At 42.3% G+C, this 27686-nt stretch overlaps 1 protein-coding gene across 2 annotated transcripts in view; it reads right to left on the bottom strand.

Annotated features, from left to right (window-relative positions):
* The window catches only part of PPP1CB (protein phosphatase 1 catalytic subunit beta), a 28825-nt gene extending 8348 nt beyond the window's left edge, over positions 1-20477 (bottom strand). Inside the window, exons 1-4 of one of the 2 annotated variants that reach the window (XM_084514855.1) lie at positions 20224-20477; positions 8160-8291; positions 4536-4766; positions 4080-4184 (exon numbers count right to left, since the gene is read on the bottom strand). In XM_084514855.1, the coding sequence (XP_084370981.1) occupies positions 4080-4184; positions 4536-4766; positions 8160-8291; positions 20224-20275 (520 nt within the window). In that variant the 5' untranslated portion in view covers positions 20276-20477. Of the gene's footprint in view, positions 1-4079; positions 4185-4535; positions 4767-8159; positions 8292-15479; positions 15798-20223 lie in introns of those variants that run through there. The other variant, XM_084514856.1, reaches the window with a different exon arrangement.
* Positions 20478-27686: the final 7209 nt, after the last annotated feature.

Below are 27686 nucleotides of genomic sequence, written 5' to 3'. Positions count from 1 at the left end.
TAGTGCTAAGGTGATAAAATATTCTGTATTAGCAAGCCATATCCGTTTTGGACAGTCCAGAACTTTGAATGTGACAGGAAACCTTTCACTGGAGAGGAGTCACTACATAAAGTAACTTCAGCTAACATCCAGGCTTGGACAGTGGCAATGTACGTGTTGGATGAACAATGACTCCAACACATCTGATGTAAAGAAGGGCCTGAGGAACTTTCCTTCAAATATTAACAAAAAAAAGCTGAAATCTTAAGAGTGGTTTCATGATAAAAGCTTTCTGTCCTCATCAGCTTGTTGACAATACCCTGGGGTTGTGAAAGGTGAATCTTCTGATGAATACTGTCACAAAGACGTTTAAGCCAGTTCTACTTGCACAACAATACAGGGAGAGTAACAAATTCAAACAGATAACCAGCTTTTAAACTTCGACCAACCCTATCACTTTTCCCTCCCCAAACCTGACCCATTTGCATGCAGAGTACATTAGCACAAAGGTGTGTAGGTTCCAGCGAGCACCACACCCTGACACAGTAATGGGCAGTCTCACTGATGTTAGCACAACCAGTTTGTGACTTTCTACGGGCTTACAGCTCTCAACATTTCAGGTTACACCCAAAAGCTGAAGTTCTTTAAAAGTAAACTGTTATTACGCACCATGTCTCAGTGCTGTAGCTGTTAATTTTGTTATTTTACACTGCTGTAAAATACCAAACAACCACAAAACTACCTGCATGTTTGTAGACCTCTGTAACTACTCAAGAGGTCATTTTTCCCCAAGTATCGTAACTTCCCTTGCCCAAACAGGAATAGCTAACATCTGAAATTCAGATCTACAGACAAGAACCGTGCCCGATCAGCATCCAATCAAGGAGCTAAGGCAAATAGGCTGCTAGAACTCTGTCAGGCTGCTCCTGGTACAGTGACTGCTGCAACCCATGGACTGAAAATAAACTGCAAAGTACACTGTTGAATTAAGCTGTCTTGTCACATAATGACAGCTGAGCACAGAAAAAATACCATTCAGCATATTATCTTCTTGAAGTGTAAGAGCACACCTTTCCTAATGGAAAACAGAAAATGAGTTGTCATTACTCCTGGCAGACTCATCAAGTTCAGGCACTAGATTTGAAACCACTCTCATCATGCAGAGCTGGTGCAGTGATTGCTACATATTTTTAGAGTGTAATCCAGAAAGCTCCTATGATCTCTCTGGATATGACATCAGAAGATCAAGAAGTCTCCCCAGCTCCAACATACATTTAGTGTCAGGAATGTCACAAGATAAACAGGATTCCAGAGTGTGAAAATCTTCTATCTAGCATTCTACTAAACTAACACGGTTCTCATTGCCGAGATTATATTTGATGTGGTTAGACCAATGTGCTTCATCAACATGATGCTACAGCATGGGCTGAATTTGTAGAAATTTGGAAGTTATCACAAAAAGTCTCTAAAGATTAGAACTAGCACATGGCATCATAAAGACGACAATACCATACAGAATACAAAGCAGAGCTGGGAATGGTTATGGAATGAGCTTCAATGAAGTGAGATAAAGAACAAAGAAGTTATCTGAGAGGACAGCTTTGAGAAAAAAACAGAATATGACTTCTTTGCACAGCATTGAAAGACAGGGAAGATTTAACAAGGAGGGGAGGAGGCAAGTGAGAAGACTTCAACGAAAGATCCTTTGGCAGTGTGAACATTTGGAGGAAGGGATAGCAAGAAAGGTTTGACTCATACTGTGATGTAGAGAACACAAAAGTCTGAGGAAAAAAAGCTGAGTTGGGATTTTAAGCTGTTGTAGATAGCCTACTGGGGTAAGTTAGGTGCCTTTTGTTTACTATGTTATGCGGTTTTGCAAAGTTTTATTATATATCCCATAGGACAATATTTTTAAAATAAACTATGCAAAAATGCGCAATATAGTAAAAAAGGCACCTACCTTATATCTACCTGCTAGCTTCAACCTCCAGCAGAGTTGTATGGTTAGTGCTGCTGCCTCAGTGTTTATTATAGTAGTAACATCATGAAAAGGCGTTGACAATCCATGACTTCAGGGGATCTGGAATGCAGTTTTGGACAGGATTGGAGAAGAGTGGAAAAAGGGCAGAGCTCAAGTGCTGAAGGGCCATTTTCATTTATCAGGAGCACACAGCACATTTAGTAAGCTTTTCACTTTGTTTTACAGCTTGTGAGTGACAGTAATTTCAGTTACAGATGAAACCTGTACACACTTAAGGGACAATCAATAAAACAGTAAATGCTGTTTTTTCGTAAGGGGATCCTCTAAGCATACTATGCATAAGAGAAGTCTTCCTCCTTCCTTAAAGGGGTTAAACCCTCTCCTCCCTCCCGCCAATAAGTTAACGAAGCTTCACATTTTTCTTGAAAATAACTTTCTAGTCTTCCTGCTTGTAACTCAGATCTGAAGTGCACATAAACATCGAAGTATTAGTTTTGTCATAGAATGCAGCATTCTACTCTACTTGCTAAGCATCCTTGATGGCCTTCCACCACCTAAGCTTAATTATTTACCTGGAACACCCCTGTATTTTGTCAACACTCATTCTGTTTCCCAAATAAAACAAAATACAAAGTAGTACAAGAATAGCAAAGGAACACTTCCTTTGCCAGCTTTTTCTGAAAGTTACGACACGTTTTTAGCCATTGCTGATAACTTCCTCTGTGCATGTTGTTCTGTATCTTACATTCTTAAAATTTTGAGATCTAACTCATAATACAGGTAACAAGTCCTTAAAAAAACAGACACCACATCACAACGATGAGAATGAGGACAAGAAATGCTCCTATAATACAACAAGCATTTCTCTAACATGCCAGTGCTACCTGGAGACCAGCATAGACACAACTGTCTGCATTAATTCTGCATTTAGAAACAAGATAATACCTCAGAGCATATTATGCTTAAGACTGATAAGCTTACACTAGCAGGCACCGTATGCTGAAGCTTCTGATACAAGGTGCAAGAGAAGGCAGGATCATTTTTATCACATATTCCATACAGGCAGAGCCCTTGTAGAGATACTCATGAAGAATAAAGACAGGGTAGCAGTCATTAATACAACCTCAGTCTCAAGAAATCTCTTCAGGCATTTCGTGTGCACACTACGTTTACATCCCAACAGAGCTGTTCAAACTAGAAGTTTCTGCAAGGCTCTCTCTTCCACTAATCTCTAATCACCTCACTGACAATGCCGGTGTGACACCTACCAGATCCTTTCTGGATCACTTGATACAAGACAGCAAGCTACTTAATAATGGAGGTAGTTGCAAGAAAGTGGGATGGCTCTTTCTACTACAACACTGTTTGGAAAGTGATGTCAATTGTCTGAATTGTGACAGGACTCTGCCAGTACCCAAAGACCTAGAAGCATCACTGCCCAGAAAAGCACAGAGTCTTTGTACAAAGAAAAGCACCTGAATAAGTTCTGATATGGGGAGAAATCACAAACTTCTTGCAGACCAACACCAAACACTTTGTTCACTACCAGAATTGGGCAGCACTGGGACAGGCGGCAGAATGTAGGTTTTCCAGCAGGGAAGGTTCTGTGGAGTCAGGGCAAGCCATGGTTGACCTGATCTAATGTTAGTCTTACTTCAGGCGACAGCCTTAATTATGTGACCAAAAAGGTCTCTTCCTCCATCTTACAAAACCAGATAGAAGCTGAGACTACAGAGCTTGGGTTACTCATGAAACTTGTTCTTTCAATTCACTGCTACAGCTCCAAGTGACTGCTCTCTGTCTGTGCAGTCCTAGCCATGGCAGATGAAGCAAATCAGGCATGAGTTACAGTATTCAGTGTCCTTCAAAGAGGGATATATTGATGTAAATACTTAAACACACCCCTTTGGCAAAGGCAGCCATGTGTATCTGGTTAGGATAACACCTGCCTGCTGCCAGGTGCACAGAAAAGCACAAGACATAATGATGACCTTTACAGACAATATAAAGATAAGCCTCTCCAGCTAAATATCAGGTATGCAAATGCACGCTTTATTTGATATAACATTAACCCAAAGATCAGGTTCGACACAGCCTTTAAAAGCAGTCACCAACTTACCTCCGTGACAGCAGAAGATCTTCTCATCCACAATAGCTGCAATAGGCAGACAGTTAAAGCAGTCTGTGAAGGTCTTCCAGAGCTTAATGTTGAACCTCCGCTTGCCTACAAGAACAGTGCATGACATTAGGAAGAGACAGCTGTTTTCTTGAAGCCAACCTACAATACATATCACAACCTGACTAAGGACATTACCAAAACATCTTTACAGAGATATATTCCAGTGTATTTAGGTTTCCATCTCCCGCAATAGTATTTCAAGGAAAGCAGAAGAAGAAATATTTGAGTTTAACCTTATTTTGGTAGGTACTTTCAGAAAGTTTCAAAGAAGGTTCACAGAATATTTCAAAGAAAGTTCACAGAATACTGAAACCCTTGCAGTTTAAGAGTCGCTACTAGAAGTGCTTCCAAAACATACAGTGTAACAGGCTTTCAGAAGGAACAGGCTTTGCTTACATTCATCATAGAATCCATAGATCCGATTGATGCTAGCACACTCATGATTTCCTCTTAAGAGAAAGAAGTTCTCTGGGTACTTGATTTTATATGCCAAGAGTAGGCAAATTGTTTCCAAAGACTGTTTGCCTCTGTCTACATAATCTCCAAGGAAAAGATAATTAGCTTCCGGCGGGAATCCTCCATATTCAAATAGTCGAAGCAAGTCTGTATACTGACCATGAATATCACCTGAATAAGAAAACGTTTACCAAGAGTTAGCGCAACAGCGTGAAGAGCAGACACATCAAGAACTTAAGTCGGTCAATCACTTTTTATTAACCAATCTTAAAAGAAACGCTTTAGTTTAAAAAACAGACTGGCAATAGGCATCAGAAAGGTGAGAACCAAGCTAACACTGCATTTAGTAAATACTTAAATTTGTAAGTAACTTACAATCTATGCAGAACTGCTAATTATGAAAACCTGTAAAACAAAAGCTACACAAGGAGTCTTCTCAATTAAGCTTAAGCTTTCTAATCATGCTCTAATTTATTCAAATTAAAACGAAGTCAGAAAGAAATCCCTAATTGAACAGTTACCTGGCCAGGAAGCCAATGTACTAAGAGAAAGTTAAGTCACATTATTTATTGCAACAACAGATCAGTAAATGATCTAGATTAACTGGAGAGAAACCAAACATTGTGCTGGCAGTGAGCACTTACTTCAAAGGTCAACTGCCTGTCCTCCTATAACATTGCTGTACTAAGATCCCTATTCCCTGGCATTTCGGGTATCTCTTCTGATGCAATTTATACAAAAACAGTACAGAGACCCAAAGGCTGACAACCTTCATAAGATATTCAACCCTGCAGAAGTATTTTAGGAAAAATAACTTACTCATCACACTGCCACCTTCGAAATTAAGCAGGCTTTCCATGAGACAGCTCTGTGCAGCAATTAAAACACGTCTTATCAGACTAGCCAAAAGTGAACTATCTGAGCTGCCCATAAGGTCAAAGATAATACCCAAGCCACTCTACAGGAACTCATACAATGCATGTGATGTGTTCCAGCTGACTGTAGAATTCATTACCAGAGTGACTGTATGCAAAGAATCCACCTAATAAATTTTCATTACAGGCTATATACTGATAGTATTGACTACCCTTACACTAAGCACGCCATAAATGTATTTTCTCTTTTGTCACCTGTTTTGTGGAAAAATACCTGCTTTTATTAAGCACAGTTATTCTCCACTAGAGAATTAGCTTCCATAACCATACCATAAAACTTAAAAAGCAACAACGCCCCCATGGCTAAAACTTTTTCCATAATCTTGAAAAGGTATTCCCAGACCTGTATGCTCACCAGTTCAAGTCTTATAGCTACGTACTCCAGTTACTAGTTGATGCTCTATTTTGGAAAAAAATAAAGAAGAATAAATTCAACACTTCCTTCTTTAGGCAGTATCTTTTTTTTTTTTTTTAAAAAAAAAAAGCTATTCCTTACTCCAGGAGGGGAATTATATCCTAATTTTCTTTTAATAATGATAAATATTATGCATTACCCAATCACATGCACTCTGAAGTTCCACCAGCTAAAATCATTTTCACATGCGCTGCAACAAGAACAATTCTAGTCTACTTGATATTAGAAATCTCCAGGTTGTCATCAGAAGAAAACATAGAAGATCTGCCAACAAGTGACCGTGATGTTGAGTCTAGTGCTCTGAAACTGTTTTATCAGTACTCACCAGACTTCATCACCATCAGAATCAATTACCACGTAAATAAATATTACATTTATCATCTGGAACTACTTTCAGTTACATATGAGACAGAAGGACCAAAGGACTTATAGGGTAAAGTTTCTACATTTTGTAGAATTTATTTTGTAAAGGGACCTCAGCATTTAATACTGTTCCATTGAAGGCAGTTGATAATTTAAAATACAGGCTCATATGGGCACAAGTTGAAGTCCATCAGATATGAAGCCTTACAATAAAAGCTGCAACTATTTTAAAATGGACGTTTACATAAGAGTATCTTTCATCTTATGTTAGAACGCAGCCATTCAAGATGTAAAAGCTTATTTTGAACTGACTTGATTACAAGAAAAAATAGTCCTATAAATGATCCCTCAAGCACTGCCTGAATACACTATATGGTAGTTCAAAGTAGTACAGCTGCCTCATTTGCTTTGGTGAAAGACATCATCACTCTTTCACTTTGAAGTACATACATCTTTGACAATTGCTCTAATACTAAATGTAGATGCACCTGACACTTCCATGTGCTATCACTTTGTTTAGAATCTAATTTAAAAATAACAAATGCCTTATCTAACTGTGCATTTGCTACCTTATTGTGCATCTAAGAGTCCTTTCAGCTGTCTAGATTTTAAGAAGTGAGAAATTAACTTTGAAGGAGGCTAATTATACTTTGCAGACTTTGACTTATGCGGAATATTTGAGTTTTCACCTTTCCTTTATCTAAGAATATGATGAGACTACTGTAGTCTTTTCCTCAGCCTAGCATGAAGACAATTGGCTAAAGCTGGATTTTCCCTTCACCTTTGTGTTATTAGACAAGCTGGTCTGGTTTGTCTCCCCACCCTACCAAGCAATTAGTCATTTTAAAGTGACTTTGTCTTTAGTACTTTTCTATTATTTTATTTTTATGTTTTAATAATTAGTAATATCCTCTCTTAATGTAAGGAAGATTGCCACATTAGGCCTGCCAGGAGGAAGCCTAGAAAGAGGACAATCCATCTTTGGGCATGCTAGTAACGAACTCAAAGACCGTTTCAATTTTAACTCTGACGCTTTAAGCAGCCTAATTCTATAAATTTACTGCTTTCTAAGGTTGTGTCTGCTGTGAATAACTTGAAGGATGATTACAAGTCAGTATTTACAATACTTAACTAACAGTTTTAAACAAGCCCGCATACCTGTAACAACAGTGTACTTTTGAAGAAGTCCAGCATATTATAAGAGCTTAGAGATGTAAAGCAGTTTCACCCATATTTGATGACAATGTTGTTTGATAATACCTGCTATAAAGCTCAAGGGATTTTTACATGTTAACAGATTAATTTATGATTTATTTATTTATTTATTTTTAACACTGACGCTTTCTTCAACACTATTTTTGAACAAGGACTAGAAAAGCATTTCATTTCATATCTTATAAAGATTTTTGTTTTGCTTACGCTTTGAAGGGAACAAGTACAACAACAAAGATTTGCTCTTTCCGTTTTTAAAGAACTAGCTGCTTTTTGAAATAATGATCTAAGGAGTAGCAGCAGCTCCACGCAAGCAGTCCTTAGGGAAGTACAAGTGACAGGTTGCAAAATTTGCACTAGAAGAGAGCACAGGCAGCTCTTATCAGCAAGAGAATTTCCTCCTGCACAGTACCAGGAAGAACTGTTAGCTGCCTTTTCTTGACTTAATCCAATCTACAATGAAAATGGTATTTAAGACTGTAAAGACCTCAATCACTAACCTGTACTGCCCAAGTCAAGGTCATTTGCCTATCCCAGTATCTTTTTCATTGGATTTTCTTTCCATTCCAACTAGCATACAACTAAACCTACGTAGGTGTGTACACTTACATAGAACACAGATATATGAAGCTTACATACCACAAATTTTCAGAGGTGCCTCTAGTTCCAGAAGAATAGGCTGGCTAAGAAATATTTCCCGTGATTTTATGCACAAGCCCCGAACTTCTGCTTCGGTCATCTGAACAATCTTCCCAGGACGACATCCTCGTACTGAAATGAGATGTTTAACAATTAAGATCACTAATACACAAACACACAGCAACAGCTAAGTGCAGACGACCTGCACTTGAAGTCTGTATCTGACAAAAAAAAGTCAGCACATATCACCGTATGTACCAAATGCACTGGAATTACGTATTCCAAAAAATCCTAGAAACCAAATTCTTATACTGTGGTAACAGCCAGCACCTAAAGGTCTCCGTGCATGCCTGCAAGTCAGGTCCTCAGAAGAGAACAACTGAAGCTTTGCTTTCACCTGTATGTGGATAAATAGCAACTTGAAGTGTTTAAATGAATGACCAGATTATGCTAGTGTATTCACAGTAAGAAAAAAAATCCTAAAAATGGAAATCCTGAAAACGTTTTCATATTAACACAGAATGAACTTACTTAGGACCATTGAGTTCAACAGTTAAATACAAAGAAAAGACAATGGTTTGAGCTTTCAGCGGCTGAAATTGTCACATTAGAAATATGAAACTACACTACATTGGTGTTGATGAAATCTTTATTCCTATATAAAGGATCTTGAGTTACTGGAACCTCTGCATCTAAACAGAGACATTCCAATTAGCATGAAATTGAATTCCTATTCTCCTAAGTCAGGTCTTCAGATCTATATTTAGTGCTCGGTTTTCAAGAGCATTCACATTGCACTGCAACCACCATCCTCTGACAAGCCTACCTGCAGCTGCTTCTTTCCACAAATATCTGCACTTTGGCCCATCCAGTTCAGTTTTGCATCTCAGCATAACCCAAGCTTCAGATCCAAACTAATAAACCAGCATATACTAGTGCCTGCAACAGGCCAACATCCTGTTCTGCCATCTGCTTCAGACAGAACAACATTCAGCATTAAACGGGTAGCTACAAGAAAAGGTGGAACGAACCCATAGCAGTTCAAATCCAAATGTTTTCAAACTCAAACATATTAAGACACTGCTCGATGAAAACATTAGCTGAAACTTCAGGAAGTCAAATATGAGATTTTGCTAACAGAAGAGCAAAAGCTTCACGGATAAAATCAATTCCTCGGTTGCCTGTTTCCCCTATTCAAAACAATATTAAGCTTGCAACTTTTACTTTCCAAAGGAGATCAATATCATTATGTACATTCTATAATGGGGGAAAAAGATACAAGGGGAAACAACCTGCTGTAAGACAGCTAGTACTGCAGTTCGAAAACTGTTAATCTCAAAAAGCTCTTCTGTTTTTCATTGCATGCTTCTCCCAGCGCACATCTGACCAATCTGACGCTGTGCTATGATTTTTATTTTTATTTTAAATAGGCACCAGATCTCTTGTTCAGCTGAGGTTAGGAAGCAGTCATAGGAAGAGATGAGGAGGTAGAAATGAAGAATTATCTCAAGCAGGGAAGAGAAGATGTGAAAACAGATCTTGGGACAGCCAGCAGGAGGGCCACTTTACCCGCAGCGGGGCTCCCCTGGAAACGACTTGCTCATCAGAATGCCACCAGGACAGGGCTGATACACGTGGCGTTCAGGACTCCTTTCAGGGAAACCCCACATCAGTACCACGAGACACCTGCCATATGGTAAGTCACATGCTTTTAGCTAACAACTACGTTAGAGACAGCAAAGAGCTTTTTAGTAACTTTTTTTTGTTGTAAAATATTGTTCACGCATTAAGATGTGGGGTAACATATTAAGAGAAGACAAGGGCAAACATACAGTCAATGTGATGGGAGAGCAAAAGCATACAGGCTTCAGTTTCACCACATCTCAAATGTCTACTAGATGATGTACTTATGGATAGCCCTTCAGCCTCAAAAAGATCATTGGCAAAAGAAAAAACAGGCCTTGACAGTTTTGTGCAGGACTTGACTATTCGATTTGAGAATACATGTACCTGAACGCTCCAACAATCTCCATGCTTTTCTAGTGCTTTGTTTGGGTAGCTTAAACAGGTTCCTTTCACAGATCTGAAGCTCACTGCCCAGATGCAACAAGCCAGCACTACACAGAAAGCTCCCACCTGACAGAGCACAGTCCTAACAACCACTCCAATGGCTATCATTTATTGAAACGATTCTGCTCCATTTTAACCCCATGGTTGTCCAATGCTTATAACACAAGATCATGCTGAAGAAGCACGGAGCCCAACTAGCTGCTTGCCAGCCATATTTTTCTTCCACAAACTATGTATTCTTTTAACCTCTTTTGATAAGCAATTAAGTTTTCTTCTGTGTTTAACTACTGTCATAACGTTTTGCAACACCAAATTAAAACCAAGAAACAATTTAACCGTGCAATTTACATCCTATCTAGTTTTGGACCTCGAGCCCAGGAAACCCCACCATACACACCCCTAATGTTACCAGCAGTGGCCCCAAAACAGAGTCCCAAACAGAGTACAGTTCAAGGAGAGCACTCATACTACTTCAAATAGCTCTGATCCTACCAGCATTTCATAGGATGCCAGCCTTTTGCTTTTGCTCCCTTTGAAACTTGATGGGAGGTTTAAACTTGCATAAATTGCTTTATAGGACTGAGCCTTTAATGCTGCTGGATTTCTGCACTAGACCACACAGCCCCTGACTTCAAATTCAGCTACCTGACACAGATGGAGCATCCAGTGTCATGCTGTTAGCTCCTCGTACACTGCAGCCCCTAACAGACAAACCAATGCACAGTCTGGCAACCCTCTACCACAGTCAGATTCTCCAGAAAAGCAAATTGCTAGAACTACATCAAGCACATCACTCTCTAACAGGAGATAAAGCACACCCAACGACCCCAGTTACTTTCTGCCCCAGGAAGGAGCCTGGGACACCACACCGTGATGAAGCCCTCCCCATGCCAGCGGGCAGCAGCTCCCTGCAAACAGGTCCGCTAAGCACAGAGCCTGGGATTTCACGAGGAATCACCACTAATAACGTGCTAAAGAGCAAGGAAGTTCTCCCACAGTCCCCGATAGTCCATAAACAACTTATGTATGGAAACGTGAGAAGGTGCTGGGATCCAGGAAGCCTCAGCACGTTGCTGGATTCACACTGGGAGGTGTTGAAAGGTCAGTCAGCTAGTCATCTGAAAGGGCTGGGCCACGAGCAGGGCTAAGCACATCTTTTACCAACTTACACTACAGTTAGTTTTGTTTGTGTCTCCTCGACTGAGCCGGGCACAGCTCGGATTGTAACTAGGAGCGTCTCTCACCATATTTAGTTTTGCAAAAGCCAAGTCCTCAAAACAGATTTAAGAGGAAGTTCGGAGAATCAGATCTAGAGTGTAAGCGGTGTTTCTCAGACTTCTTTGCAAATGGCTACAGGCAGCCATTCCTGAAACTCGCTCGTCAGAGCTGCGCACACTGGGAGGTTTGCAGCTCACCAAAGGCTTTAGCAGCACCGGGAAAGCCACCCATTGCCAATGGCTGCCACTGAGCCAGAGCAGGAACAGCACCTCGACATTAGATATAAATTAGTCCTCTAAGATGCAGAGGCTGTAAACAAGCTTTGATTTACGTGAATACCTTCAGTAGGGACAGCAACTCCTCTCGTAATTCACGGTCCCACGTGTGCAGTGCTATGCCAGAAGAAGCCTATGCTGCAAGGAGCTTAAACCATGGTGAAACAGTAGAGAACAACGAATTAAAAGCAACTCCATGCATTGTACTGTGAAGCTATTATTTTAGCACAGTGTTTCCTGTAGCAATCCAAGAGATGCTCTGATCACTATTGAAGTATTCTCAGCATCAACACAACCTTCGATAAGCAACCTTAGTAAGCCTAGCAACAGGAACTGGTCATTTGAGAATGGCTGCACAGTACCAGGAAAGAAAATCTCCTGCAAGGTGTTTGTTTGCTTTACTTCTGTTTGTTTTTATCCCTCCAAACTCATTCCAGAGACCAGCACATTATGAATGGCTACAAGGCAATAGTGGCCAGGAAGGAAACAGCACCCAGGAGTGCAGTTTGAGAACTGCTTGTTGCAAGTTGTGCAGGCATCGCTCCTTTTGCCATTCTTCTCTATGACATGGAGAAAATCCACTAACCTAGTCTGTCATCCTGTTTCTGGAGCGCCTCTCACTTTCAGTAACTAAGCTCATCATTTTGTGGCATCACTAATAGAAGTTTCTTCAATTATTAAATCATCTGTGGGGTGCACAGCTGTCCTAAGCATTTACACCATGCTCTCCAATAGCACGTGCATCCTGTTTACTAGACACCACTCACACTTCTAGCAGAACATTAGATCCCATATACCCTTCTAAGGATCAAAAAAACAAGGGCAGCACTGCTCCCTCTTCTTCCGAGCTCTTACTTTGTGGCCAGACACATTTGTATGGCCACACAGTAAAACACATCAGGGAGCTCATCTGTTCTGTCTAGCAGAAAAATGCAAGAAAGAAGCTTAATCTAGATAGCTCCCCCAGGCTGGAGGAGGCATCCACTGTGAACCTGGGCAAGGACTAATAAAATGTTCTGCTTCTTTCAGCAGCATCCCCGGACAAGGTATTTCTGGAATTGGGGCTTTCACATTCTATGTTCGTTCTATTTTTCATTTCTATTTGCCAGAGCATATCTTGAACAAAAAGCAAACAAAAACACACCACAACACAAGACTGCAAGCAGGCAATCCCACCAATATCCCCCAAGTTCACATTCTACCCTAACAGTATCTGGAATGTTTAATGATTGGCAACTACCAGCTACAGCACTCAACTGTCTCTCTCTTGTACCTCAAAACATTTGGGAATATTTGACAAATCCTGAACAGCCTCTCTAGGAGGGGAATAGATTTGGAAGCCAAAGGCAATACTACCCACTACTTCGGAAAAAAAAAAAAAAAGAAAAAAGACAGAAAACACAGTTCTGACAGTTTTGGAAACATGTTCTCAAGTTATCTGCTCAATTTTTAAAATCCATGTTATAGGTTTCCATGGTTTTTAAATTCAAGAATCCTGGATTGGATTTAAAACGTCTTCCATTTTCAAAAGCAAAGCTTTTATTCCCTTAAAATATTTTGTTATTTAAATTGTACAGCTGTCACCCAGAATTATTTTGCACCAAAATGACAAGAGCCACGCCAACAATACAAGTTCACGAAGTTTCTGAATTGCTGCAACAAAATTAAGGTTAATGTGGCTTTCATTCCCACAGCAGCCTGCGGACAACAGTAAGGTGACTCAAGCCCTGCCATGCTTTGCTCCAGCACGCAGCATACTGCTGAACATACAGTCTGTACGTACACGCAAAGCCTTTTGTAGGGTGCGTATCTGAACTCCACGCTAAAACCCAAAGAAATAACTTTCTTGGAAGCTCTTTTGCTGAAAGACTGCACTTTTCCATCTAAGTGGTCTAAAAACAATAATGAAGTTGTCTTTACTGGGTGCCCTTGAGATAAAGTATCTTGCTGAAGAACACGATTGCTGTAAGCTCACTTAGCAGGGCTTATTTAACATTAAACAAAACGACTGCAGAATAAGAGACTGTCCAAGCCTTTAATTTCTAACCAGGGAAACAACCAACACCAGTGGTGTTCCTCTTCCCCCAAAAGTTGGATTGACATTGTTAAAATTCATATTACCAGTAGAATTAATGCTCAGGTAGAAGCAGCAGAAGCTATCTCAGGTTGCTTCAGGAGAAACCCAGATCAGCCCACGACAACACCAAGTGCACCTATATCAAGCTTCACCCACTGCAGTTGCTTTTCATGGGCCGCCTGCTGCTTACTTGCACAGAGAGAGAGGTTCCATGCACCAGCTTATGGTCCCAAACCTCCTGAACTACACACCGTCCCAAAAAACGGTGGATCCAGAGCTGAAGGACAAGATCTCAGCAGTCACTCCACTCTGTAAGTGAAACACGTAATCCTAATGCTTGTTATTGGCCTGTACTTACTGTGTTTGGTTAATTACACTTGAACCAAAAATCCATGCAACTAGCAAAGCATGAGGTAGAAGCCTCTTACTACACTGTACTGTACCAAACGGTGATAAATTCTTTTCCAATCCCCTTGCAAGGTTTAACCTATCATTAAAATCTCATGCAACACAGAATTTCAACTTCTTGCTCAAAGTTTGACTTGATTTTTCCTCTAAAGCATCAGTAACAAAATTCCTAAAATTAGAGAAAGGTGGGTTGGGGGGGGCTGATTATAAAGTTACAAAGTAATTCATGAGAAATAACAAGGAGGAAAATTGCTTAAGTTGCAATAAAAAAACCAACAGGGTTTAACATGACATTTGCATCTCCGACTCCTCAGGTACTACATGTAAATATGGTTATGTAAGATATACAGATAAAGGCTTTGTATCGAGGTTGATACTAAATTGCCCCAAACCACAGAAGATGGTGCTGCAGAACTAAGATGAGCCAGCCTATGCTGCAAGCCAAACTGTATGACAGCACTATGTGAAGGCAACAAACGGGGTTGTTTCTATGCTAAAATGATGAGGCAGATACAGACGGCACGAGCAGCACCTCGGGCCGCAGCTCACAGCAGCCCTCCCTACACGCAGAGCCCTCCCCGAGTACAGCATCTGACCTCACTGAGCTACAGCCAAATATAGTATGCTTGGCTTCGCCCTGCTAAACCACACACTGCTTCTTTTTTTTTGTTGTTGTTACATACCTACTTTTGTAGTGATTGCTCACGAGCATTTAACTATCAAGGGTAAAAAAATCCTATTTACATTAAATACAGCAGCGTTGTTTTTTCTTTTATGCTGCGATTCAGCTGTACTCCGAGCAAGACTCAGAGGCAAGTCAAAACTGCTGCAGAATATTTGAGTGAAACAGTAACTGAACCATGCAGGCCTAGGGCAGCACAGTAAGAGGACAGAATAAAGAAAAACCAGTGGACATTTTTTGACACCAGGCCCTTGGCCTTCAGCATCATTTTTGAAGCCAACTCTCCCGTTCCTCCTGCACTTACAAAGCCAAGGATCAATGGGCTCGTATCTGCACTGATGTACAAGCCCAGCAACAAACACCGTTCTTCCTTCTGCCCCTTCTCCCTGTTTAACACAGGGCACACCCTCCAAGGAACAGACAGCTAAAAACAAGAGTTTTCCTTCTCTCTCCGAAGAGACTGTTTCAAAAAATCTTTCCACTGCTAAAAACTCCTTGTTGAGTTGTTCATCCCTGTTTTCTTAATACAAGGGTTATTGAAGGATTTCGCACCATATCAAGGTAATAACCTGTGGTTTTTCAACACTCACCTCCACAGCGTGTTCATGCTATTCTGCAGTGAATCACTGTCGTGGCTTTGGCTGGGATGGAGTTAGTTTTCCTCACAGAGGCTCACGTGATGCTGTGTTTTGGATTTTTGACGAGACCAGAGGTGATACCACACCGATGTTTTAGCTGTTGCAGAGCGGTGCCTGCACAGAACCAAGGACGTCTCTGCTCCTCGTGCTGCCCTGCCAGCCGGCAGGCTGGGGGTGCACCAGGAGCTGGGAGGGGACACAGCCAGGCCAGCTGGCCCCAGCCAACCAAAGGGATGTCCCACACCACGTGGACTTGTGCTCAGTGGTAACACCCTGGGAAAAGGAGGAGGAAGGGGGAGGTCTTTGGAGTGATGGCGTTGTCCTGCCAAGAAACCATGACATGTGCTGAGCCCTGCTGTCCTGGACCTGGCTGAACACCTGCCTGCCAATGGGAAGTGGCAAATGGCCTGCCTGTTTCTTTTGCTTTGCCCAGTAAACTGTCTTCATCCCAGCCCAGGAGTTCTCTCACACTTTCATCTTTACGGGTCTCTCCCCACCCCACCCAGGGAGACTGAGCAAGCAGCGGGGTGGTGCTGAGCCCACGTGGACTACTCTTCCCTGCAGCTGCCTCTCTGCCAGGATCAGTTAGGACGCCTGCAGAAGCACCAGCACCACTGCGCTATCACAGACCATCACACAGGCTGGGCAGGTTCATTTGTTAAGACCCAACATCTGAAATATTACTGACCATCATGCATCAGCCCAACAGCTCTGCAGCATTTAAATCTCAAATTTCATAAGCATTTAATCTTTCATCTGAAAAACTGAGTCATATTCAAACTTCAGTCTTTGTCACTGTCTGTGAGACCTCTGCATTCAGAAGAAACCAAGGGCTGTAGCTTTCTTAAAAAACATCACATGACACAGTAAGAGCACCACACAACCGGCCTTTATTATGGCAGCTGCAAAAATTGTGTTTTTAGCTGAACACTGCAGCAACATCCATTCTCCACATCTGCTGCATGTCTGACAAGACTTTTACTGGATGAGCATCTCCCAGCTTTCGTGGTGGGTTCGGTACTATCAGAACTAGCAGCCCTGCCAGCCCCACCAAAACATAATTTTGTTTTAGAGCAAACCCACATTACGTTCCACTAACTGAATTCAGATCATTTAATAGGTTAGACAGACTTAGAGTCTAGCTTTGTCTAGCCAAGGTAAATTAGCTTGTACAGCAACATAAATAAGCCTTCTTCACAGAAATCCAGCTTGTTTTTAAGGCTACTGTGTCTCTGTGTTTCCTCATGACCTCCCTTCCACATGATAACCTCCTTAGTGTTTACCAAGACAGATACCTATGTATCTGAAAGTACAGAAAGTCCAGTCCACCTGGAGGTATTTAAAAGACATTCATGGCACAAACCAGGAAGCCCAGCACCCAGACAGAAACCCAGCAGTCTATCTTCACCTACAGCACTCCTTACAAGAGGAGGCACAGCTACTCCAGCACTCTTGCTTTGCTACACAGGGAATTTTCCACAGATTTCCAAAGCTTAAACTAGCTTAGAGCCTGGCTTAAACGCAAGCCTGGTGTGCCAGTTTAGCTCAGCATTTCTCCAAATATCAGGGCATTTCCCACCGAGGGATACACGGTGCGCCTGGACGGGGCACAGTGCAGCACATTCCACTTCTTTTGTGCTGCTGACAGTTGTGTGTGTGCTCCTATGCGTGACCTGAAGATCATCCACCAGATGGCATAGCTGGGAAGGTAGGAAGAAAAAAAAACACACAACAAAACAGCACATTAAAGCTAAAAAGAGGCAATCATCTTTTTGTACACCATAGCTTAACTGTGCCTGACCCACAACTACAACTCTAAATACTTGCACAAGAAAAACAGTCCTAGGGCTAATTCAGTTTATTCCCTTTTGTGGTCACATAGCCTAAATGTTTTCACTAACCTACAGAATTTTGTGGTTACATGACCTGTAAATGGTTGCAGATCCATTTATACATGATTTCTCTATCAAACTAAATCTTATTACAAGCCAAAAGCATCTCCAAGATCAGGCACACATCTAGAAGAACCAGCACCTCCCTCATTATTCCAGTAAATAAGCAGGAATGGAAAGTCTGGAGATAGAAGAAAAAAGGAGAAAACATTGCTACCTTCAGTCTTTAAGCATACATTATTTGGAGGAAAATAAAGCTGAAGTGTATAAAAAAGTTATTTATACAGTGCCATTAACTAGTAACCCAACACCAGACATACTGTACAAGAAAGTCAATGTATAACAAGCCCTTAGCATTCCTAAATTCATACTGATTTAATGAATAAAAAGGTAAAAACTCAGTAATATGCAAGAACATGGAAATGAAAAACTAGAGTCTTAGGAGACTATCATCATGTATTAGGCTCAGTTGAGCCTCTCCGAAAACTGTCCCTAGTTTAACTCAAGAGCTAATCAGTCTGGCTTCCAGCACGCAAAAGATCTCTAAAATATACATTCAGGATAAGCACGCATGCACATCTGTTGAGGGTTAGGAGGACGTTCTCAATTAATTCTCCCAAGCAGCCTGGCTATAAGCCACCTCATATTGACGTCTCAAAAATAAAAAAAGAACCACATGGAGGGTAAGATGATCTATGTAGGTAACTCCAATCAAAAGGCAAGTGGTCTCGAGCAACCACAGTAAAAGCAGTCAAGAGCAACCCAATTAAATAAGAGGAAGACAACATAAGAGCTAGTACCACAGCACAGAAACAGGGTCACGAACCAGCAGCCCAATGACAACTGGAAAGTGTCCTGTTGCAGCTTTGTTGCGTATTTGCTACCTTTAAAATTTATGTGCAGCAGCCACTGAGACAATTGCTGTTCAAACTGAAAGCTATCCATTTCACTTTAAGTAACCAAAAGGACTAAACACAAACTGCCTGCTAACATTTCGTTAAAAAGTTTGATTTTTTAACGTGTATTATTTACCACTCAAAAGCCACATTTCCTCATTGTTTTAGTCCAAACTGAAGTGAGAGTAAGGGAGCCAACACACTTTTAACTAATTAATTGCTCCAGAGATAAAAGCCTACAGGAATTTTTCTGCGCAAGCAGCACGAAGAAGGATCCATACTCACTTTACCAGAGCAGGTCAGCTAAGCAACAGCGTAAGCTATGGTTTGTGAGCTGCCAACCATACAAAAAGAATTCATTGTGGAACACTACTACTCAACCACAGCTTAAAATACTGTATGTTAGTAGTAAAACAACTAAAAAATGTTAAATGGAAGCAAAAATAATCCAGACGCAATACACTTCATTTTAATGTTTTTTTTTTTTTCCTTCCAAATGCAACTTGGAAGAATCTATTCCCTTTCAGATACAAGATGTTGTACACGGCACTCCTACAACTCCTACAACTGTTTGTAGCTGACAAGCAGAAAAAAAAGTCATCTTGTTTTCCTAAAAAGAGCCTTCCTAATCTGCTCAGAGCAAGAAAGACTGAGAAACAGATGCAAAAATACAAGAAAAAATAGAAAGCACGGGTCAGATCGCTCAGTCTTGGTGCAACCAACCATAACCAAAAAAATAGTGAGCTGCAACACCAGCAGTAATGGTGTGTGCAAAAGGTATGGAGTATTTTAAGTCTTGATCACCTCCTCTTAAACCATTCTGCATTTAAGCAACTACCAGAAAAGCGAGGAAGTAAAGTACCTCTTGACAATTCAGGTGCCTCTACAAAAAAAAAAAAAAAGCAATCAAAAAAGCCAACTAAGAAAACCCCATGACACCATACTTATTCATTGTGAAGTCCCCAAAAATACGTGCAATGAAAGTCAATGTTTACTAGGTTCTGTTTTGCTTGTCTGAAACTGACCTACTAATCCGGATTTCAACATCAGGAAAATGGGAAGTTTATCTGCAATACTGATCAGAGATAAACTCTGACTGACGATCCCCGATGGTTCTTTCCATACTACATACACTACAGCACGTATCTTGAAACGCAAACATGACCGCAGCTGCCAAAGCCTTTGTGGATTTTAAAGTATTGATTTTTACTGTTTATAGATTACAGTCCCACTTCTAAAAAGAACAGCAATTACAAAGACACCCTCAACGCCTTAAAAATTCTGCTGAGCGATAACTCAGCTGGACAAAACTTTCAGACTTATAAAACACGTTTCTCCTCCAGAACCGTAGGTACATTTTTTTTTCCATAAGCCCTCTGCAGAGCGACCCAAATATGCGAAGTTGGTATCTCCATTTGTGGCAAGCAGGCGGGCAGGCGAGCAGCACATCTCTCCCTGCGCGCGCTCGCATCCCCAGCGCACCAGGTATTTGTTGAATGTGGGGAGGGAGATTAATGCCAGCACGGGCCTAGGAACACCAAACACTCAGGACATAAATTCAATAAAAGGGGACCCTGTGACCCCAGCAGCGGGGCTCTGGCAGCCCCCTCGTTTCACAGGACCCCCGCCAAGCCGCTTCACGGCCCCAGGCGAGCCCGGGCGGCTGCCCCGCAGGCAGGCAGGCAACGCCGGCTCCCTCCGTGCTGCCAGCTCCAGCCGCAGGCCTCCTCCTCGCCCTTTTATCGCTCTTCTTTTATTTTCCAGACAACCACAGGCACTTCGCGCAGGGCCGGGCGGGCTCCCCGTGCCCCGCGCGAGGACCGGCTCCTCAGCGCCTCCCCCCCGGGGCTCCCCGCAGGCTCCCCCCATCCCCCTGCGGGCTGCCGGTGCCCGGCCGGCGGCGCTCACCTTCCAGCAGCCGTGTGATCAGGCTGTCCACGTTCAGCTCCCCGTCCGCCATTTTGTGGCCGCCGCGCTCGGTCCCGGGCGGGGAGAGGGCGGGCTGGAGGGCGCCTCACGGAGGAGGAGGAGGAGGAGGAGGAGGAGGGGAGGAGCGGGGAGCGGCGGCCGCAGCACCGACGGCTCCCCCCACCCCCCGCGGCCACCACCAGCACCTCCGGTCCCCTCGGGCCGCCCGCCCCCGCTGGCAGCCCCGAGCGCCGCCGCCGCCGCCGCTCCCTCACGGCCGTAGCGGGGCGAAGCGGCCGCCCCTCCTGCCCGCCCCGCCTGCCCCCGCCTCAGCCGCCGCGCATGCGCAGCGCGCACCCCCCCTCCGCTCGCCGCGCAGGCTCCGGAGCGGGCTGGCGGGCTGCAGGGCGCATGCGCACAGCGCCGCCGCTCCCCTGTGGGGTCTGGTAACGGCCCCCGGCCGGGCGCTGAGGGGGGTTCCCCACTCAGCTGCTGGAAGCCCAGTTTATTAAAAAAAATTGAAAATAAAATTATTTAAAATATATATTAAAAATAATTATAAAATAATTATAACCTCTTAGAACTGGAACTGTGGTCTTCGTAGCCCTGCTCTTAACACAGTTGTCAAGAACCTCATAATTAACGTGTGTTTGTGTCACTGTGGCCAGACCTGCTGACGTACTTTTTTGGTGATTTCACATATATATATTTGGTGACTTCACACACACACATATATATATATATATTGAAATCTATATTTCACATATATATGTGAAATATACATATGTGAAATATATAAGATGAGTGCTCAAAAAGCACGTTAGTTGACATACTTCTGTCAACCATTGCTTGCCTTGAATGGACAGAAAAATGTTTTAAAATGTAGGTGAGAAGCAAAGCAGGACAGCAGACAACCACGCACATACTGACAAAATACGTACGGTGACTGGCTCGTCCCTCACACCAACCACCCTCCAGATGTTATAAAAAAAAACAAAACACAGGCCACTTATTTATATGTCTAAATACAGGTGTTGATGTAGAAACTTCTCTCGGTGAGCTCAAATGTGATTTTCTCCATCCGTCTGTACAAGCCAGCAAAATCCTGTCACCTGGAGTAATTTCAAAACCTAGTTTTTATCTCTTGATTAGGAGAAAATGAGGATGAGAAAAACAAAAGCAATTAGGACGAGGCGGGGCAGTGATTAGGCGTCAGACACTGGTAGGTGTCCAGACAGCCAGGTAAAAGAGCACTCTTTTGAAATACGTAGGCAATGATAATAAAGTTTCACTTGGACTCACTGAAGGAAGAGGAAGAAACTCCAGAGAAGAAAATTTATTTTTTATCTCCTTTTGTAGGCAGCATACATGGAAATACAATTCCGACTCATCTGCTGAAAGCATACACATATCCTTATTTTCCAGTTTCTGACAGTGGTGAAAACCTAAATAGCACATCAAAGCTTTGTCTTTCATTTCTTTGTTAAACTAGGAAAAGCAATTATTCAGCTCTTAAAAGGATCTTCCTTACCCTTACTACTTCACTCCTGCCAAAACTAATAGATACATGGTCTCTCCTGAGCTTTTAGGAATCGTCCCAGTTTCATTTCACACTACTGAAGTGCTGTGAAGGTTATTTTAAGCCACTGCAACATCAAGTTCAAACATAATAGTACATTATCGTAGAACATTTTGCATTGACAACAGAATAGGGATACGAAATTATCATTCCCTGTGACATAAATATACAATTAATTTGTCCTCAAAAGCTCCAGAAGATGCACAACTTTCAGATATATTGAGCAAAACATAATTCCTTAACAACTGTTTTTACTAGGCATGTCAGCATGTTCCAGAAACAACTCAGCAGCATATCATGATATCAAAATAATTTAAAAAGCAGATGCCATGGAACAGAACATGCTGCAATAGAGGCTGGGAAAATACCGCACTTCTTCCTTTGTAGATCCTGTGCCCGTCTCTTGTTTAATTTGACCACATCATATCTGAACCCACAATGACCTGTATCACTCTTGACGTTGCGTTCTTGAGGACGTCTGGCACAAGTGTAACTCTCTCAGTTACGCTCGGGTGAACAAGGGGCATCATTACATGATGAGGGAAGCCTGCTGGTGCTACCCTTGGCATCGGAAGTATGACACCTCCCCATCCACCTCCTGGCTCCCATCTCTGCTGCATCTTGTTTCCCACACCATATTGAGGCTTCTCTCCTGCTCCACGGACCTGTGCGGCAGGAACGGGGCTGGAGGGGCAGCGTTTCCTTCCCCATCTGCACGTGGGCCATCAGAGGCAAGGACAGTCGCTGTCCCTCGCTGTGCAGCAGAACTCTGCAAAGCATGCCCCCGCTTGCTTTGTAGCTTGAGCAGGGAAACGAGTATGTGACTTTCTTACTTGGGGCATAAAACTTGACAGATTCTGTGGTTTATAGCAGCATAATCCCATTGCAGCAAGTAGAATGAAAAGATCAGAGAATGAGGCCCATTGTCTTCTACAATTCAGAAAGAAGTATTTAATGCAGACTGATTGCATCATCTTTGATCAAGGGGAGATGTTCAGGAATGTCTGACATTACAGCATACACAGGTACAGACCAAAGATCTGGTGATTTAAGTAGCAGGAGGAGCTGAATGTTGCTGATGCTTTGGCAAATTCTCATTAATAATGCTCATCTTTCTAAATTTCCTTTCAGTTATTTTGAAATTTCCTCTTACATCCACAAACACGGCTTTGCTGCTAACTTTCTCCTGCTCAGTCTCAGTGTCATTAACCCTAAGTACCCTGCATGCCAACTTTCCTCTCTGTAACCACATGCTGTCTTGAGGTATCCTTTAATTCAGTGCTGTTCTGCTGAATATAAGACTTGAACAACAGAGATTTCCAAATAAGTTGGCAAGAAATTGTAGGTTAGTAAGAGTTGTTCTCTAAACTGTGGTTCTCCAGACACAAGTTCTCAGTTGTTTTGCTACCGAGACACTTGTGTCCCAGCTACAGAGCACTGCGTCAACATCTTGGATATTTCCTGCTGTTTTCTGGTTACCTTACGTAGACTCAGCCACTGTGTTGACCACTCGTTCCTCTTTAAGGCTGGCACATGACGTGCACTTTTAAGTTATTTACTGTGACATCATAACCGCTGCTTTCAGAAACCATGGCCCCAGCTGCATTGTCCTGCTTGGTCTGTCCTCAGTTACTCGACTGAAAGCACATGGGACATTTTGACACCTTTCCAGTCCCTACAGCTCATTTCTGACGTGTTGTATCACCCTTGCTGAGCTTAACTTAGGGCTGGCTGTGGCTGCTGTGTAGGTGGGAGTAGCTGTGTGGCCACACAGTTGGTTTTCCATCATGTAATTAGGAGCATATTCTCTCTGGGCGGCGACAGCTGAAGCACTGCTGCCTCCTCAGTGGCCTTGTTCAGTTTCTGGCTTGCAACAGGAGTTAGCGATCCCAATCAGCAAAGTTACCTGTTTTCTCAGGGCAGTTTGCTTACAAAATATCCACAGTTCCTGTTCATTTTATTTTATTTTTTATTTTTTTAACCAGAATTGGCAAGAAACTGCATCCAGGTGCTCTCAAAATAGACAAATACTTCAGATAAATTAGCACTATTTTGTTCCAAAAGTTTACTTTCAGACACAGGTGCAGAAAACCAAACAGGTCTGACTCTGTAGCTCTTCCTGACCCTTTTTCTCACTTTCTCAGTATTTGCACTAAAGCTGAGTAAACAGTAGGTTATGTTATATTCTTTTCAAGGTTTTAAAAATATATTACTCTTCTACAGAGAGCTGAAATCAACTTTCCTGAGAAATTAGAGCAGGAGGAGGAGGGTCCCAAAATAACCAGTGGTTTGAGTTTAGAGGCATGTACCCAGGATGCAAAAAACCTTCCTCTGCCCTAATTGTTCAGTGATAGAGTTGGTCCATCCCTCTTGATGGAGCTATTATAGTTTGTAGAAATAGTTATATATTAATAGAGTCAAAGAGGCAGGCTATTATTAAAGTACTATGTTGTAAATATTCTACACACATTTTACACTTTTTCCACTTCAAAGAGCTAATAGGTAACTGAGATTCACCCTCCGCAGATTCTTGTCATACATTTACTCACAATTACCTGGGCACCTTTGGTGAGCTCTCAGTTTTAATTCCCACATTTGTAAAATGGGAATAATAACATATGTGAGCCTCTCCAGGTAATGAAGAGACATAACTGAAATATTTGAAACACATTATGAGGTCTTTGTTTGATATTCAGACGCATTTGCCATAATCATCAAAGCTTTAGTAATGACTTTTTTTTGATGAAAAAGACTTTTTCTGTAGAATCATACTGACCCTTGGTTCCTGTGAATGTAGCATGTCCTGATTGCCTCCTAAGCACACTGAAAGGGCAGGATAGGTCTGGATGTTACCTTATTTTCTCTGCAAGTAAAGCAAGAAAGCAGCTTGATGATTTCAAGGACCACTGATGAAAAAGTTTTTTTTTTTTTTTTTTTTAAAAAGAAACAATAATAATAAAAAAAGAATAAGAATTTCAATCTGACTTGAAAGTCTCGTTTTGGAAAGAGCAGAGACTTCTGCCCTATCCCAGTAGTTCCAGGCTGAGCAAGATCAGCTCTGCCTTGAACGCATGATGGAGACCCTCCAGGAGCCACATGTGAAACCACAAGGTAAAGCACACACAGCACTGCATATCACAGATTACTTCATTGCTCAGTGTCAGAACTATTTAAAAGTGCGAGAAGTTTTTTATTATTTTTATTAGCGCATGATACAATCTCAGTTCCCCTGGCAGCCTGTCCTACTGCCCACAAACTATCAGAAATTCGCAACACCTGCTGTGGCGTTACTCCCTAAGCAAGGGAGGGGGAAGGACTTTGAAGCAAAACAAGGCAAATAATTTGGGCCTGCAGGATCTGCAGACCTCAGTTTGGGGAATGTCAATCAAGCTTACTGTTCCTCTGCACTGGAGAACAAAAATGTTCCTGCCCTCCTCTTTCCCAGGGAGGAACAGCTGTGAGAACTGAAAATGTCTGTATCCATTTTCCTAAGTAAACACAGGAATATTTAGTTTCAGCAAAAGCAGATGGTTTGTGCCCTGTGAATATGCTGGCATTTGACACTAGCAGCCAGAGTTTCACAGAAATAAAATGTGTGCAGAGCATCAGAAAGGGCTCCTCTAAACTCTGGGACTCAACTTACAAAATGAAAGCTAAGAATGCAGTAATAATATCCTTAAAAAAAAAAAAATAAACAAAAAACAGCCTTTATCCAGAGATCTCAAAGTGCTCTCTAAATATTATTAATCAGTCTACATAACAGTCCATGGAGTAATTAAATTTTGTTACGAGTTTCTCACAGGGTTACGCTAAAGAAGAGAAGGTAATTGAGCTCCTTCGGGTTATGCAGTGAGTCACGGTCTCGCCTCTGTGTGCTCTGACCATCCACATTTCTCGCCTCTTGCTAATGCATCTCTAGTGTGCCGTGTCCTCATCTGTATTCCCAGGGCAGGATTGTTCAATGTGAAACCATTACTGTTAATAGCACAGGGACGGGACTGTGGTGTGTGCAGCATGCATTGCCGTCGCTGGGACATCTGAGTGCTCTACGGGGAATTTATAATATGCTGAAGCAATTTGTGAACAGCCCTCAAACCTCTCGCTAATGGCAGTTGCAGTGGGTGTTAAGTGTCTGAAGGTGTTTAATTATTTGGCGATTCTTATTGATTTGTGTTGTTATTGCTTAACATAACTCTGTACTAACACGGCATCTCTACCAATCTGAAAGTGTTTTCCAAACAGTAAATAATTAAACCGTACAATCCCAATAGGAACACCATTTTGCTGGGCAACTGAGGGATGGATGTGGTTTGCTCGGGATCAACCCGAGATTTAGGAGTGAGGCTCAGGGGGCTGCAGACCTCAGAGTCATTGGTGGGATGTGGCCCTGAAGCGCTGGCCCCCAGTCTTTGCTCATGTGTAAAAACAGGCTTGGGACGCATTTCTTTTTACTCATACCTTCAGAGCAAACCTGCATGCCAAAGCACATCACCTTTCTGGATCCCTGACTAAAATGCCTATTTGTTGTGACTCACCGGGTCGTGCCTCAAACACAGGCGCGAACCCCACGCGTGTCCTGTTTGCAGTACCCAGCTCGGGCCTAAAATGGCTCCTCGGGCGCTGGGTGCCGGCGAGGAGCCGCGGCGGGCCCTGGTTTCTCCCTTCTTCTGCAGGACAGAGGGTGTGCCACAGAGAGCACCTGCCCTGCAGTTGAGGCAATGCTGTAATTTAATATACTCCGTGATCAGCATTTTAAGAGTTTGAATTTGCTATTTCTCCATTATGTAATTACATAATAATAGTAACTTAACTAACACAACGTACGTGGAGTTTTGCTGTTGCTCGTTATGTAAATCAGAGAGATTTAGCAATATGTTACAAAATGGATACATGTATTTGGGTGTGAGATGTAAGAGGCTACTTTGATTCACAAACAAAAAAAAAATTAAAAAGTTGTTGGGAAAATCTATTTTATAAAGAAAGAACTGTTTAGTTGAATCTTATCTTGTGGCTTATTCACTAATGGGGAAACTGCAGAGCTTCGTTATTAAAAAAAAAAAAAAAAAGGCAAGCAAACTTCTATCTTTTTGAGAAATGTAGATTTTTAATTTAGATTCAAAATCTGGATGATATACACGTGAGGAATTTGAGGCTGAATTTAGATAAGGTAACATGAATCACCAACAAAATACTGGTGAAGTAGCTAATCTTTAGGCACAAAAGAACATTTATTTTAGTTGTTAATCTGCTCGTAAGAAGCAGATATTCTTTAAAGTACACTTCAGAAGAAATAACAGAAAATTGAAAGTCAAATTTCAGTATCAAAATGTCAGCTGCCTTGCCTTCTACCAAACTGTGACACATGCTGGTCACTCATCTTATTTGCATGGTATTTTTAGTATCTCTCAGGTAATCTAATTTGTCCTAGATGTTCCCAAAATACTTTGTCTATGTATGGTAAGGCCCGAAAGAGCAGGAGCTGGGAGAGACCCAGAAAGCAGGAGCATGGCTGTGGGCGACCTGGTGTGCGGCCTGCCCTAACCCCGCCGAGCAGAGCCAGGATGGCGGTGCGAGGATGGGAAATGTGGTGGCAACCAGGGGAGGGGGACAAGCAGCCCCCTGCTTGTCCTGCTGTGGCCAAAATGCCCCTGGCCATGGGCTAGCAGGAGGCTGTGGCCTTGTGCCACCCGGCCGAGCCATTACACTGCTCCGATAAGGCATGGGCCTTATCGTGCCTCAGCCTGCCATCTGCAACGCACTGATAAGGAAACGTAGATGCTTCAGAAGAATGTAGCTAGGCTTAATTGAGGTCTGTAACACGTTTTGGACTCTCTACAAGCTGCCACAGTGCAGCGTCTAAGGTCTGGCTGCCACAGAGCGTGTT

The sequence above is a fragment of the Aythya ferina genome, assembly GCF_964211825.1.
Source record: "Aythya ferina genome assembly, chromosome: 3".
NCBI lineage: Eukaryota > Metazoa > Chordata > Aves > Anseriformes > Anatidae > Aythya > Aythya ferina.
Note: the sequence above shows the minus strand (reverse complement) of the source record. Positions and strands in the feature narration are given on the sequence as shown.